The sequence below is a fragment of the Dicentrarchus labrax genome, unplaced genomic scaffold, assembly GCF_905237075.1.
Source record: "Dicentrarchus labrax unplaced genomic scaffold, dlabrax2021, whole genome shotgun sequence".
In the NCBI taxonomy this organism is placed as follows: domain Eukaryota; kingdom Metazoa; phylum Chordata; class Actinopteri; family Moronidae; genus Dicentrarchus; species Dicentrarchus labrax.
Window position 1 is genome coordinate 5,025,192 of NW_026136705.1, and position 14,937 is coordinate 5,040,128.

Consider the following 14,937-nt stretch of genomic DNA (forward strand, 5'->3'; position numbering starts at 1 on the left):
AATGTATAGATTGCAGGTTCAAGACCTGTTTGGTAAAAGCTCTGAACATTATCTAGAAACAAGAATATTACTAATATTATTTTAAGTAATTTAATCTAGTTTTAAAACTTACAACTTGAAGCTAAATTTAATTATTTCCAGAACACACTTAAATTTGATTGTGTTATTTTTACATTGTGTTGGGGATGAACTGTACCGTTTCCAGTGTCCTCAGAGCCTTTGATTGATTCATACAGAGGAGCATCACCTACAGAGCAGTGAACATCAAGCAAAGGTCAAAGTAATCTCATCAAACTTATGATACTATTTAAAGATCCTTTTTAAAAATGTGTCTTTAAAATGTGTGAATATATACATATAAAACCAAGATTAGTTTAAATGCTAACCATGGAGATGAGTGGAGTAGTCATGACGTTGAGCTTCATTCTGGTTGACCACATGATTTGTGTTAGAGTCCTGATTGATGCCCTCAGACTGGTTTGACCTACAACATGAAACAAATACAACACATATAAATAGGAACATGTAATGTATGGTTGGTATGTTCAAAATGAGAGAAGAGAGTGTTCAACCAACCTGATAAACCATGAACCTGTGAATAAAAGACATTTGTTGTTACATGGTTTTGTATTGTGAGTTGTTACAGTTCTATTATTATATACGTGTGTTTGAATAATAAAAGCAGTAGAAGAAGTTCTCACCTTTGGACGGTCTGTAGCGATACAACAGGAGCAGAAGAATGATGAGTATGATTCCACAAACCAGCCCAACAATCAACGGTACAGGAGAGGAAGAGCTTTCAGGCCTGGACACTGCTATAATAATGAATAATAACTGTTAATAAAGTTGTATAGCACTTTTCTGAAACTGAATGTAGTGCTTTAATAAAGATGAGAGTCATGTCACATCAAGCCCTAAAACAAAACATAATTATACATTTACAAATTTATAGGTATAAACAACACAAATGCATGAACACACACAAAAAATCCTGTTCCAAAGGAATAGTGGTTGACCGATATGGTTAATTAATGGCCGATGCCGATATTTAGAGAGCAGGGCTGCCGATGGCCAATATAGGATGCTGATATCAAAACAAAGAAAAGTCATGTATATTGGATTCTACAGGAAATTCAAGCATACGTTTACAGCACTATATAACTATATATAACTATAACCGAGTTAAAGTGTGGGGTTCAAAACCAATTTGTCACTACCTTGCCTAAAAGGGAGAGTGCTAATGTCGTTCCCCAGCAGGCACACTGATAAGGCTGCCTGCAGACGTGTCTGAAGACATTTTTGGCCGATGCCGATTATCTCGGCCGAATGATTACACACATTAATACACAAGTAAACATTTAGAATAAAATAAATTACTATCATGACTATCACAATCACTGATACAGATGCTTTCTTGAGCTCAGAAGGAAACAGTATTTTCTACTTAATGCAACAGGTTAGAAAACTAAAGATATTTCAAATTCAGCTCAGTATTTGCCTCTAAGTTTCTTTCTCAAACAGAAACACAGTTTACATGAAAGAAAATGCAGAAAATGTTTAATCCTACTCACCATTAACTGACATCCAACTCTGTGCTGATACTTGTTGTGAGTATTGACACTTGTAGAAACCCTCATCTGACTTTGACACTGCAGAGATATTCAGCTCCCTTCTGGTATCATTTTGAATCAGTTTCTCATTTAGATAGAAAAACACATTGGACTCAAATGTTTGTCTTCTCAATCTGCAGCTCAGACTAATAGAATCTCCCTCAGTCACAGGATGGACAGGGCTCAACAGGATAATATCTGTTTCTGTAAAACAGTCAAAGAATATGAGGTTTCAGTCACATCAGCTGGTTGAATTCACACATCACTGATATATTTTACAGAGTGATCATAAAGTCTGATGTTTTATCTTTTGTACATACAACTTATGTGTCTGTAAAGTATAATTTTACCAAATAAACAGCAGGTGTCTACAAGGTCCTACAAACTACACTGAAAACTTAAGTACAGATCACCCATAAAGCTACATAAATCTACTGTATACTACATCCAATCCTCATCATAATAAGATGATGAAATGGTTTTCAGTCTCTGTAGGAGAGATGTGTGACTGTGCTCTCTGTGGAAACAGAATGAGATAAAAGCTTAGACTGTGCTGATGTACATGTTTAAATCACAATAAAAATATTTAACTATGTTTATTAATTAATTCAATAATTATTAATAGAATTGTTTTGGTGGTGGCAGTAGGTAACATATTCAAAGATGATTCTTTGGTATTATCTGTGTTTGACCAGCACCTGATTGAATTATACTGCTGTACTGAGAACTTCTGATTGTATACCTTATTGCATATTATTTGTGTAGCACCCTGCTACTTTTGGTTACATATTGTTTCTTTTATGAGGGTTTTAGTTAACAAATATATGAATTACTACTGATGTGAGATCAGTTGTGTTTAATACAGGGAAATGTATATTTGCTATGTTTTTCAGAAGATGATGAATTTTCCTGTGTTCTGAGCAGTCCTTGAACACCTCCTGTCGTATGTTTTGTTGTTTATTTGAGTATTCAGGTGTCAATCTGTCATTTGTCCAATCAGGGTCTATTAGGGATGAGTATGGGGTAAACTACCGGATTCTGAGAGGGCGGGATTAAAGAGAGAGACGGAGAAACACTGTGCTGTTCATAAGTTTATAAAATAGTGTTAAAGTTACTTTATTTCTTTAATTAAAAACGCTGAGGGTGTTTATGAGTCTGGACTCTGCTAAGAGGACGAAGAAGACAAGTGCCTCGTGTGGACTGTTGCTAGGACGAGCATTAGCCGTTGCTATGGAGGAGCACAACTTTCATCAGCTGCCAGTGGACAGAGGTTTTGAACTAAACAAACAACGTTTCTATCCAGTGTGAGTATAATCAAAAAGATCTTCATATGAGCTCCAACTGCGCGCCAGCATTCATGGTACCATAAACTGAACAAAGTAAAAACCCCGGGTATTTTCTTTATTTTATTTACATTTTATTTGGGTCATGTTGAATAAATGTTCCCCTATTTTTCTGCATTGAAGCTGTGTGTGTACTAATTATTCATATTGCAAATTGAGTAAACATTGTGTTTTTATGTACTGAAAAGGAAGGTGGTTATTAAAAAGTATGTATGGGAGTTAACTGAACTTGGCCTCTCGGATCAGATTATCTAGTCGAAGTAAATGCAGAGAAATGTCATATTTAGTAGGCTCCTACCAATTCACCTCCCATGCTAAATTGTTTAAAGGTAATCAAGGTAAACATTTTGTTACAAATTAGAATTGAGTAGGAGGGCTACATTTGTTGGCAAAATAATCTTTAGGAACAACAATTCAACATGACATGGATATTGAACTTTTTGTAATGTAATGTAGATGTTGTACACAACATAATTCTAATATATGTTGTAACACATAATGGGATGTTTAAAATAATTTATAAAAGAAAATATAATGAAACCATACTCAGTTTAGTGATGTTGACGGCGTTGCTGAACTCTCCTGATCCAGACTCACACCAGTACACTGCATCACTCTGCTGGTTACTGTCTATGTTGCATGTGGATCCAGTCATTGTCCCCCAGGAGGAGCAGTGTGACCAGTAGCTGTCTTTAAACCTCCTCACTCTCCACTCAGCAGAGTTTCCCTCACAGTTCACTGAGACAGAGTCAGAGGTGAAGTGTTGCACTCTGTCAGGACTCACTGTGAGAGACGCTGATGGATGAAAATCTGAAAAACAACATGTAATAATGGATCAAACAGAGCACAGTGTTTTTAAGATTAATAATGTCATAATATTAACTTGCTATTATAGTTTATTGTTGAGGATTAGTGCAAACATTGCAACACAGTGCAGTGATTTTGGTCAAACTATGATGTCCATCTTGAAAACCAGCTACCATTTGATTACATTTTAAATGATAAATGTTCTACGTTTATTTGCCATCTTTCAAAGATACAGGGGGATTCATGTTGCTGCATTGTCTCTATACACATTCAGTGTTTTCCTCTTATTAGTCAGAGTATTCTCAGATGTCCAGCATATTGTTTAACTTTTTTAACTGCCTGTTGACTCATTGCAAAGACGGGTTAAGTTTCAGTAAAAAATCTCTTATCTCTCTTTTTGGTGTTATTCGTGATGAAGTTAAAGAGTGAGGACAGAAGGAAACAAGAAAATTCTGCCCAGTCCAGTATGAAACACCACATATTAAGGTGGAAAGCTGGAAATATCATAAAGTCTTCTTATACTCAAACTGCTATGAACAGCGGGATTATCGCCAAGCAGAGAATCAACCGCATGTTTGCCCTCTCTAATCAACATCAATTTATCTCTCTGCAGTTCAACCGACAGTACTTTCTCTATCTCAGTACCCTGTCGCATATCTTCTACAGTGACTTTTTTCTCCATCTCTAATTTCATGCGCAACACAAGCAACTATTTCTGCTGCTCCAAAGTGAATCTAGCACCAGGACTCTTCAGTGAGCACGGAGGAAGGACCAGCCTCTGCAGGGCCCAACAGAGACTGCTTCTTCCTACAACAGTAACACATTCATCTTTAACAAATTCATTTTCAAGTTTCACATCACTGTCTATTTTACTCTTCTATCCCCAACATCAGCTTTATAATAGTCAGCTATTTTAACCAACTGATCCTTTGTACACTCATCTAAAACCTATTCAGCTAGAAACGCTTTTACAACTTCATCACAAGAGCACACAGGAGAATGGGAATGCAATGTGTTAGGACCCACCAGTGTGCACAAAAGGCAGACACAGCCTCCTACTGGGCTTCTCTCTATCTGACTACCTAACCAAGAATCTAGCTCCATAACTCCCCTCTAGTCTTCATGAGGAGGTACTCGAGCACTGCAGCCCGCTGGTCCGAGAGAGGCGACTAAAAAAACAGTAACCACCCCGAAACCACGGATGTCTCAATGTACACACCAATTATTTGTTAATATAGGTGTTAGTTTTCAAGACAGCTACTGTATGTTGGTCACAGACAGAAACTAGATGACATAACATCTGCTTCTTGAGAGGACAGACAGAAACAAACTGACCTCCAGACCAGACAAACTTGCGTTCACTATAATCAGTGTAATACACTCGATCTCGTCTTCCAGCTCTGCACTTATATCCTGCTGTGTGTGTCGGTCCATGTACGATGTAGGAATCCCGTTCAGTCCCATTGCTGCTGCCAGGTAGCATCTCATAGCTGTAGTAGGATGATAGATCAGGAACAGCCTTATACCAGTAGAACCTCCATCCTGCAGATGGATGTTCAACCTCACAGTTCAGAGTTACAGAGTCTCCAGGACTCAGCCATAATGGAGACACAGTGAGGACAGACTGAGGTTCTGTTGGAAAGTGGTTTTTCAGAATGTAAACATGTATCAATAGTGGATCAAATACATCCTGTACAATCAGTACATACAAACTTGAAGATTTACTTTACTTAAAACACACTTAGTGAACTGTATAATATTAAAATAAATATGATGAGACTTACTGTCTAATACTGTCAATTTGATGGGATCACTCCAATCTGTTGAAGACTGTTGATCATGTTTCATTCTGCCCTTACACCTGTACTCTCCACTGTGGGATACAGTAGCAGACCGAATACTGTGTTCATTTTGATTTGAAGGTTTTTTTGAGCTGGTTGTTTTCCATTCATACGTCCACTCAGTGTCTCCTCCGTCCTTGATCTCACATCTGAGAGTGATCTTCTCTCCTCTGTATATTTCAGACCAGTTTGGTTGCAGAGTCACAACAGCCTTGTTTGCAGCTGTTCACAGGAAAGATACAAAAATGAGAACATCATTCCATTGGCCTATTTGTAAATAATTTATTATGAAAATGAGATAATTATAGGTTTCAAAAATAAATTCCAGACTCACTAATTTTGTTGATACTGATTGGATCACTGTACTCTGTGTAGTAAACTGGGTCTCCTCTTCCTCCTCTGCACCAGTAGAGTCCTCCCTGTGAGACTCTGATTTGTCCAGTTGAGAGGAAGACAACATCTGGTGTGGTCAGAGGTTCAGAGGTTTTCTTTCCTCTGTACCAGAAGTATTTCCAACCAGATGATGATGGGTTCACAGAGCAGGTCAGGGTCACACTGCCCCCTACAGGAATGTCTGTGTCATCAGCTCTCAGTTGGGCCTTTGGTGTTTGTGCTGTTTAATTTAGAACAAAGACATAAAAAAGGAAATTACTGTCACTGTGATTTAATCCAATGTAAATAGAGCAGCCCCCACAGGTAAGAAATGTTAACATGCCTTTAATTTATAGACTGGATACACAATAGTTTAATTCTTGAAAAGGAGCCCTGTTGCTGTTTCTGGTCTGTATCTGTAATGTAACTAACCAGGAGCACAATTCACCACATTTGCAACAAGAAAGCAGCATTTTGCAACATGAGATATTTTCCTAATTTTTAAGCAGCAATTTAAACAAATATGATAGTTTGGTGAGCCCTATAGGGACTTGCAAATTTATCATCAAGCAGAAATCATTTGTGAAATGTGACACTGTCATTTGTGATCTGTGGGAATAACATGATAAATCTTTTTTTGTGTGTTTTGATTGTTTGATTAAAGATTCATCATGTTGTTATGACTCTGTGTCATATTTGTATTTGAGTGATTGTGAGTGTTTGTGCTGTTCTCCCTCCTGTCTGAGGGTGGTGCTCTTCACACTGTTCTGTGTTTTCCTCAGTTTGTTGAATTGCAGGTTGTGGCTGGTGATTGGACGGGAGAACAAATGTGGTTACTTTAAAATGGAACTTGCTGATGCTGGCTTCATTCTCTCTTTTCCCTGACTGTCAATCAAACTGTGTTGTGCCCACAGTTGGGCATCTTACTTTAAAAAAGTAATTAGTTATAGTTACAAATTACTTCTCCCAAAAAGTAATTGAGTTAGTAACTCAGTTACCACATTGTAAAAGTAATTAGTTACTCAGCAAAGTAACTGTGACGTTATTTTTTATGTTCTATAAAGCTATTACATTCTATAACGTCAAAGATGTTTATAATAACTGAATGAAGAATAAAAACACTATATACAGTATTTTAGTACATTTGGTATTTATTTGAACTCAGTAAATTGCAGCCGGCCATATGCATAGTAGTGTTGCTTTCGTCAATTATGACCAATCGTCGTCAAATGGAGTTTCATAACTAAGTTCGGGAACAAAGACCACGCCCCGAACTCTCATATTCTACATCCCCCCCCTTTTTAATTTATCCCCCTCTCTTATCAAAATACAGGAACCACTGGGGCTCTTGAAGAGTCAAAGAGACGGCTCCCCCCACTCAGCGTCTCAGCACCCTCTTTGTTCCATCCGACCAGTTCGCCGAACTTCTCCCATCGATCTACCTAACCAGTCTTTCCTCCCTTTCTATCAATCCTCACCCATCCTTCCCATACCCCCTCATCCCTCGACCCCTTCTCCTCATCCCTCGACCCTTACCCCTTCATCCCTTCATCCCCTCCACTCGTTAACCATTTTCCTCCCACAGCATTCCACATTCATTCATAAACGTGCAATGAACTTTTCTTAATCCATACAGCTGTTGGTGTGGTCTTTGTTAGTGAACGAACCTTTATCACGTAACGGAAACGAGACGAGACGCAACATAAATGGTGGTCATATGACGATAAAACAGGACTTATTGTGGTTTGCAAAATAAAAACTCTCCTAAAATATCTCTTCATTTCCGTTGACCAAAACGAGACGAGACGAAATGTTATAACGTTATTTCGTCTCGCTATTATTATTATTATTATTTTGAAATATTTCTGTCTCCTGAGTCTCGGGGCTGCATGAGCGCACTGCGCAGTCGCAGTCACTTTCTCATTCCCCACTCGCGGCATTATTTAGAAGATGCAGCTGCAGTGGGTTAACGTTAGTCACAGACACACACATTTTATTTGCACTTTTTTATTATGTCATTGTAGCTCGAGCAATCAAGCACCTTGTTTCTCTTTAAGTTAAACTTGAATGTAATGTAAATTTTTTCTGGCGTTGTCATTTGAAGCTATTTTATTTATTTATTTATTTAAATTTATATGTGTGTACTTCTTAGTACAAATTAGTTAGTTAGTAACCCGCTCCTGCTGAGGCTGCCCCTCATTCCCCCCTTGTGTGTGTGTGTGTGTGTGTGTGTGTTTTCTGGGTCCAACTTAAACACAACCCGTCACACATAATTTCTTAATGAGCTACCTGTAAGAGACTTTATTATTGTTGGAGAAATGTTTCCTGTTTCATTTAGATAAATAAAAACATGACATTTTCAGTGTGAAAACAGAGTATGAACTCACCTGATATATTCAATCTGATGGCATAACTCCACTCTGTTGAGGAATATGAGTCCCTTCTACCCTTACACCTGTATATTCCACTGTGGGACCACTGAGCAATAATCCTGTATTCACTGTGTTTTGTAGACTTTGTCTTTGAGCTGGATGTTCTCCGTTCATATGTCCACTGAGTGTCTCCACCTCTCCCCATTTGACATTTGAAAGTGACCGTCTCACCACTGAATATCTGAGGCCAGTTGGGTTCAAGGGTCAAAATGGCCCTGTTGGGAACTGTTGACGTAAAAAAATGTCCAGTTTGGAAACAAACAGGATTAAAAACTAAACAAGCAAAATGCGACATATGACTCTTATTGGTCAACAGTTACCACATTGCTAACTAGTTACTGTTATTGTATTATTTGTGCAGTTGTTCAGTGGACACAGAATAGTTATGTTGATCATGTATACTTCCCATACAGAATGTTCACAGCTTGGTGCCCTGTTGGTGAGTTCAGCATAGATTCAATGTGATTTATTAATGACTTGGACAACAACTGCATAGTTCTCTGTTCTTCGCTGATCATTAAAATTCAACAGTACAATGTATGCTGGTTCCTCTAAAGTTGTTCTTTTTCCCACTAAAAAACACAATTTCTTACTGAGCTGCCTGCAAGAGACTTCATTATTGTTAAAGAGAGAATGTTTTCTGCTGTTTCATTTGGACAAATAAAAACATAAAAACATGACATTTTTAGTGTGAATAATAACAGTCCAACTTACGTGATACATTCAATCTGATGGCATTACTCCAGTCTGTTGAGGAATATGAGTCCTTTCTACCCTTACACCTGTAGTCTCCACTGTGGGACACAGTAGCACTGATAATCCTGTATTCACTGTGTGTTGGAGACTGTGTGTTTGAGCTGGTTGGTTCCCATTCATACGTCCACTGAGTGTCTCTAACTCCATCAATCTCACATCTATAAGTGATCGTCTCACCACTGAATATCTGAGGCCAGTTGGGTTGAAGAGTCAAACTGGCCCTGTTGGGAACTGTTGACAGAAAAAATATCCAAGCTTAAAAACCAAACGATTTAAAGTTAATGCAACTTAAAATCTTTATCACGTTTTTTACCTTCCAGCACAATTTGTCATCTCAGCTCCTGTAAAACATTCAGCAGAACTACATATTTTACAGATATTTATAAATATCTGTAAAATACTGAAATACTAAAGTACTGAGCTAACATCATTTATTTGTTCTTCTTCTTTTTCTTCTAACAGTGGCTTGCTTCCACACCTTAGGCATTGTTAAAGAACATTAAGAATGTAGGTTGTTTTATTCCAGAGCAAATTAATAAACTCACCAGTTTCCTGAATGGTGACTGCATTACTTTCAGGTGTGAGGACTTCTGGTTCCCTTCTCCATCCTCTGCAGGTGTATCTGCCTCCAACTGAGATAACTGTGTGTGAGTCATCAAGGTTTTCAGTCTGAAGAGAAGTTTTTCCAAAAGTGTCTGACGTCTGTCTGAACCATTCATATTTGAGGCCAGCAGGATCCTCCACAGAGCATGTCAGTGTCACACTGCCCCCCAGTGGTATGATTGTCTTGTCTGCTGTCAGTGTGACCTGACGTCTACGTGCTGTTTAGTTTAAAAAGAAACAAAAAGATTAAAACAGGAAAGTTACTGTAATGGACATGCTGTTAAAGTTTTCTTTACATTTCAACATGACACAAATAAAACCATCATTGTTTAAATTCACTGTTACATAATCAAACTCCAGACATGTGTGATTCTACATGAGAGAACACACTGCAGCTTAAGAAACAGATGCAAATCGAAAGAACACAAGCGACATAGCAAACATACTAAACAGTTGTACAACACATACACTGCTTAAAACAAAACAAAAACAGAATTAAATTTAAATACAAGACATATGATGCTAGCTAGGTGACGCTAGGTGTATCCAATATCTGCAATAATAAAACTATGCAATCAAAATCTAACATTAGCCTGTTTTACAATATCACTGACAAGTAGTAATGGTATTCATATATCTTTAGTTTCCAGTGTCAAATCAGTGAATGTGTTTCTTAATCTGCTTCAGTTTCATTAAGTTTCACTGAGCTCTCTCTGCCTTGAAATTGTTTATTAATTGGTTAGATGAGAGCAGAGAAAATATTCACTTGTAGATCCGCATTTCCTTAGTAATTTTTGAAAAGTATGAATACTTCATGTAGCATTTACTGCAAGATAAAAAAAAAGCAATATTTACTGAATGAAGACAGTGAAATGCAAAAGAAAGCTTATTAGATAATTTTGTGAACTTTTTATTCTTGTTATTCTTTTTATTTTATTACATTGACAGCTACATACCTTCCACCTGCAGTTGTCTTGATTCAGATTCTGCCCCATCATCAAACTGACACTTGTAAGTGCCCCTATCTGAAACTGACACTGGATCAATGGTTATTTCTCCTATGTTGTGAGAGTAATGGTCTCTGTCCATTTGAAGAGGTGATCCGTCTTTGAAAAAGGTAGCTTTCATCTCATTTCTTGGAGTACTACGACGCCTACAGTTTAGAGTCACTGAGTCTCCTTTAAATAAAGTGAATGCAGGTATTTCCAGGATTGCATCAACACCTGTAACAAAGGTAGAGAACTGTTTTATTAATAAATTCAATCAAATGAATATGTCCATTATTTAGCATTTATATTATAGTCAGTTTAATGTAATGTTTTTTAACTGTATCATGAACATTCCCATTAAGTTGTATTTCAAAGAAGCTGTAGACATCACACTTAATTATTAATTATATGTTTACTCCGTAAACGTACATTTACCAGTTTCTTAAAAACAGCTGCCCTGTTTGATACATTACTGTAACAGTTATAGGATATTGTTTTTGCAGGTCACATAGAGGAAAAAACATCTAATAGTTTGTTGTGAACGCTGATCTATAATCCATATAAATACCTTGATGCAATTTTCCCTCATCATGTCAGATTATCATCACGTGTGCTGAGTTTCATACCACATGCTTTCTGAGAAATATGTGACAAGTTGTATATAACAGTTTATTCATTCATACAATCTATTTTGAGTTAAACATAACATAAGCTAATTTCAGTTTGATGTTATCATAGTTATTATAGTGCTACACCAAGAAAAAGGAATGCAGATAGGCAACACAGATCTTTGTCTGTGTGGTGTTATGGTTTGTCGATCTGTTGGTAATGCCTCGAGGCTCCAATAGGGGGATGACGCTCCTCTTCCTCATTCAATACAGATGAGTGAAGGAAAGAGCTGCGTGTGTGCTTTCCTCATCCTTCTCCCGTCACTATTCCTCTTTTTAAGGTTATTACCGTTTGCAAAGCAGCACTGTAAACTTATGGACACGTTAAACATGTTAAAATATCTGTGGTCCTGAAACTGAGTGTGCGTATGTAGACATGTGTCTGGTGTTTGTATGCATTGTTTAAAATAATATTCAACACAGACGAGTAAAGGAAAGGGCTGCGTGTGTTTTCATCATCCTTCTTCCGTTATTATTCCCTTTTTAACAACAAATACAGCTGAAGCCAGTCGAGGTTTAACATTTCAAAACAAAAATTTGAATTGAGATTATATTTATGTTCATATATCATATAAATACAGTGCATGTACACTGATCAGCCATAATATTACAACCACTGACAGGTGAAGTGAATAACACTGATTATCTGGTTATCATGCCTCCTGTCATTGGGTGGGATATATTAGGCAGCAAGTGAACATTTTGTTAATACCAAAAACACACTGGCCAGCACACCATATCACTACCCAAAAAGAGTGAGTGCGTGCATATTTAAACAACAGAAAAAAACAACTAGTCACCTTCAGCATGTCCAGAGCGGAGTGTATTCAGCACTAAAATAATAAAAAAAAACTTCATCAGACAATCCAACTATTGTTCAGTTAATCAACAGTATCAAACATTTCTTAGATGATATTCAGTGAATTATTAAAGAGGCAGCAAACAAATAAATATAAAATGGTTTCACATTGTTCACTGTTAATCTGCCAATCTACAGTGCACACAGTTATGGAATAACTGAATCTTATCTGATGGGGATCGATAAGACATTTTATCAAATAAAGGTCCGGAGCCTGATGTGTATCAATTTGTCAGTCCTTGACACCAAAAAGGTTTGAGAACTACTGCCTTAGACCACATACAGTACATGCATAGTGCCAATATAGTATAGTGTATCAATAGTATTTAACACAGTCGTCCACTCTGAACCAAACCAAATCAGCAACCAAGATTATGCTTATAAAACTATCATGTTGATAAAAAAATGTTTCTGTAAGACACAAAATTAGAAAGTCACTGATGTACTCACAGAATAACCCCAGCACACAGAGCAAAGTGTGCCCCATCTTCACATCCAGCACCGACACTGTCGCTCTGCTGTTCTGCTTCTGAGAAATGTTTCTACTTTGCAACAATAAAGCAGAGAGAGAGGGAGAGAGAAAGAGAGGTTACATTTCATAGAACTTTTTCATCAACTTCTCTTGCAGTGGCTTTGACCACAGCATATATTGACATGTTCACACTTCCTGCCCACTGACATATATTAGTTTGTCTATCAAGAAAAGGTTTGTTCCCTATCACACCATTTACTAACTAAGGTTTTATTGTTAATTTGTGCATGTTATGCAGTATTTGCACTCTGTTCTTGCAGCAGTGCCTGTATTGCAATGAGTGTGTTTTGTGTTTATACAGTGCATTCAGGAAGTAATCAGAGTCAGACCCCTTCACCTTTGCAACATTTTATAATGTTGCAGCATTATGCTAAACATGTTTTTATTCACTTTTTCCCTCATTCACTCAATACCCCATAACGACAAAGGCAGAACAGAGACAAATTCAAACAGACATGTGATTTGGGTTTCTTCACACTCACTTCTGTTCGTGAGACTATTTCAGTTTCACTCGGGCTCAGTCACTTCCTGTGGGTGGAATTGTGGTCAAATTTGAAACCAAGAGTTTACCATTATGTGTTGATATGCAAACATTCTGTGCTGGGGTGATGTGACTTTTCTCTACAATACCGCTAACAACAGGCATCATCACCCAGGACAGCTTCAGTCTTCCTGGGGGTCCAGGATCAGCACCTTGGACAGTGACAGTAACACAGCAGAATGTTGAGCTGAACCAATTCTTACATATTGCAACTTTAAAGAAGCAACATGATTAATTTCATTTGGCAAAATTAAAACATTTTATCAGACTTTCTAAAAAGAAAGACCAAATATCATGACTTACTGTATTTATTAAAAGAGCAATGTTATAAATTGCTGGTGTTGTTATTGTTTTACAATATTTAATTTTTAAGACTTTATGAGGGTTGCATCCATTTAAGACGGTGTAAAGATATCTGTAATTTGAAATGCCTTTGTTTTTACCTCATATGTTACGACAACAACTTCAGATACCAAATGCATCAAGGGAAAATTTTATTAAACAAAACACAGAAATTAACTGCTGCATGTGTTTTGTTTTATTGTCCTATACAGATTAATTGAGATTGAGAACAAACCAATGCTTATCAGAATGAGTGAAAGACAATCACAAAAATTCTCTTAGTGTTGCTCTGATAGCAAGAATAGGACAGTGTCATTATCACATTCACACCAGAGCTAATGTGTTAATACAAATAAAAGAAGAGAGGTCACATACTGTGCAGAATGTACAATAGGACTTCTAAGAAACTGAGTCAAGTGCAAAGCATAGCTAATAATCGATGATATATGTGAGAAAGCCTGTTGTTAACGAGTGGTGACACTCTGCACTCACTGCATGTGCATAAATGAACATTAAGTTAGAATGAACATGAACCTTCCCTCATGTTTTCAGCATGTTTGCTTTTTGCACGTTCATTCCCATATTCTTTTTGTAAACCACACAAGCGTCACCTTGGTATCTCTATGCAGTCAATTGTGTTGTTGGAACACATTAGGAAGTGATCCTGGGAATGGAGCAGAGCAAGATAATATGTTTAGCTGTAGAAAAAGTCAAAGAATATGAAGAGTTTTAAACTGAAAAGTTTAAGGAATAGGGTGACAGCCTAATTTGCACATGTTGACTACCAGTGTATGGTACTGAATGGAGGATCTGCTTCTGAACTAGCTTCCCTTAGCCTGTTAATAGAGCTGCTTATGGTTCAGGTTACTGTGGGATGTGTTTATCCAGTTTGGCTGTCCAGTCAAAAAAGCAATTACACAACTGACAGCTTATTGCTGTAACAATAGTTTATTGAAGCAAAAGATGTTGACTTTAAAGCTGCACAATCACCTGAATAATAATTATAATAATAATAATAATAATAATAATAATAATAATAATAATAATAATAAATCAGCTGTAACAAAAAAGTACAATACACAGTTGTACAATATACTTCATAATCTGCAGTATGTATGGAGAGAAATGACACAAGACAAAAACAATTGCTGACCCATATGACCTCCTGTGTAATACTTTCAATACAAACTCTGAGCCTGAACACAGTTCCTATCTTCACATCAGAGTAAACGGAGCTCTGTG

At 37.1% G+C, this 14,937-nt stretch overlaps 1 protein-coding gene and 1 long non-coding RNA gene across 5 annotated transcripts in view; one reads left to right on the plus strand and one right to left on the minus strand.

The window, feature by feature from the left end:
* Positions 1-14,937, minus strand: part of LOC127363445 (obscurin-like) — a 116,455-nt gene that overhangs the window by 2,010 nt on the left and 99,508 nt on the right. Inside the window, exons 15-18 of the mRNA XM_051399880.1 lie at positions 702-815; positions 577-592; positions 387-484; positions 197-247 (exon numbers count right to left, since the gene is read on the minus strand). Coding sequence (XP_051255840.1) covers positions 197-247; positions 387-484; positions 577-592; positions 702-815 — 279 coding nt within the window. The remainder of the gene's footprint in view (positions 1-196; positions 248-386; positions 485-576; positions 593-701; positions 816-14,937) is intronic.
* The window catches only part of LOC127363450 (uncharacterized), a 95,714-nt gene continuing 83,340 nt past the window's right edge, over positions 2,564-14,937 (plus strand). For 2 of the 4 annotated variants that reach the window (XR_007884859.1, XR_007884861.1), the window contains exon 1: positions 2,564-2,914. This is a non-coding gene — a long non-coding RNA (uncharacterized LOC127363450). Of the gene's footprint in view, positions 2,915-6,009; positions 6,145-14,937 lie in introns of all 4 variants that reach the window. The other 2 variants (XR_007884862.1, XR_007884858.1) reach the window with 2 other exon arrangements.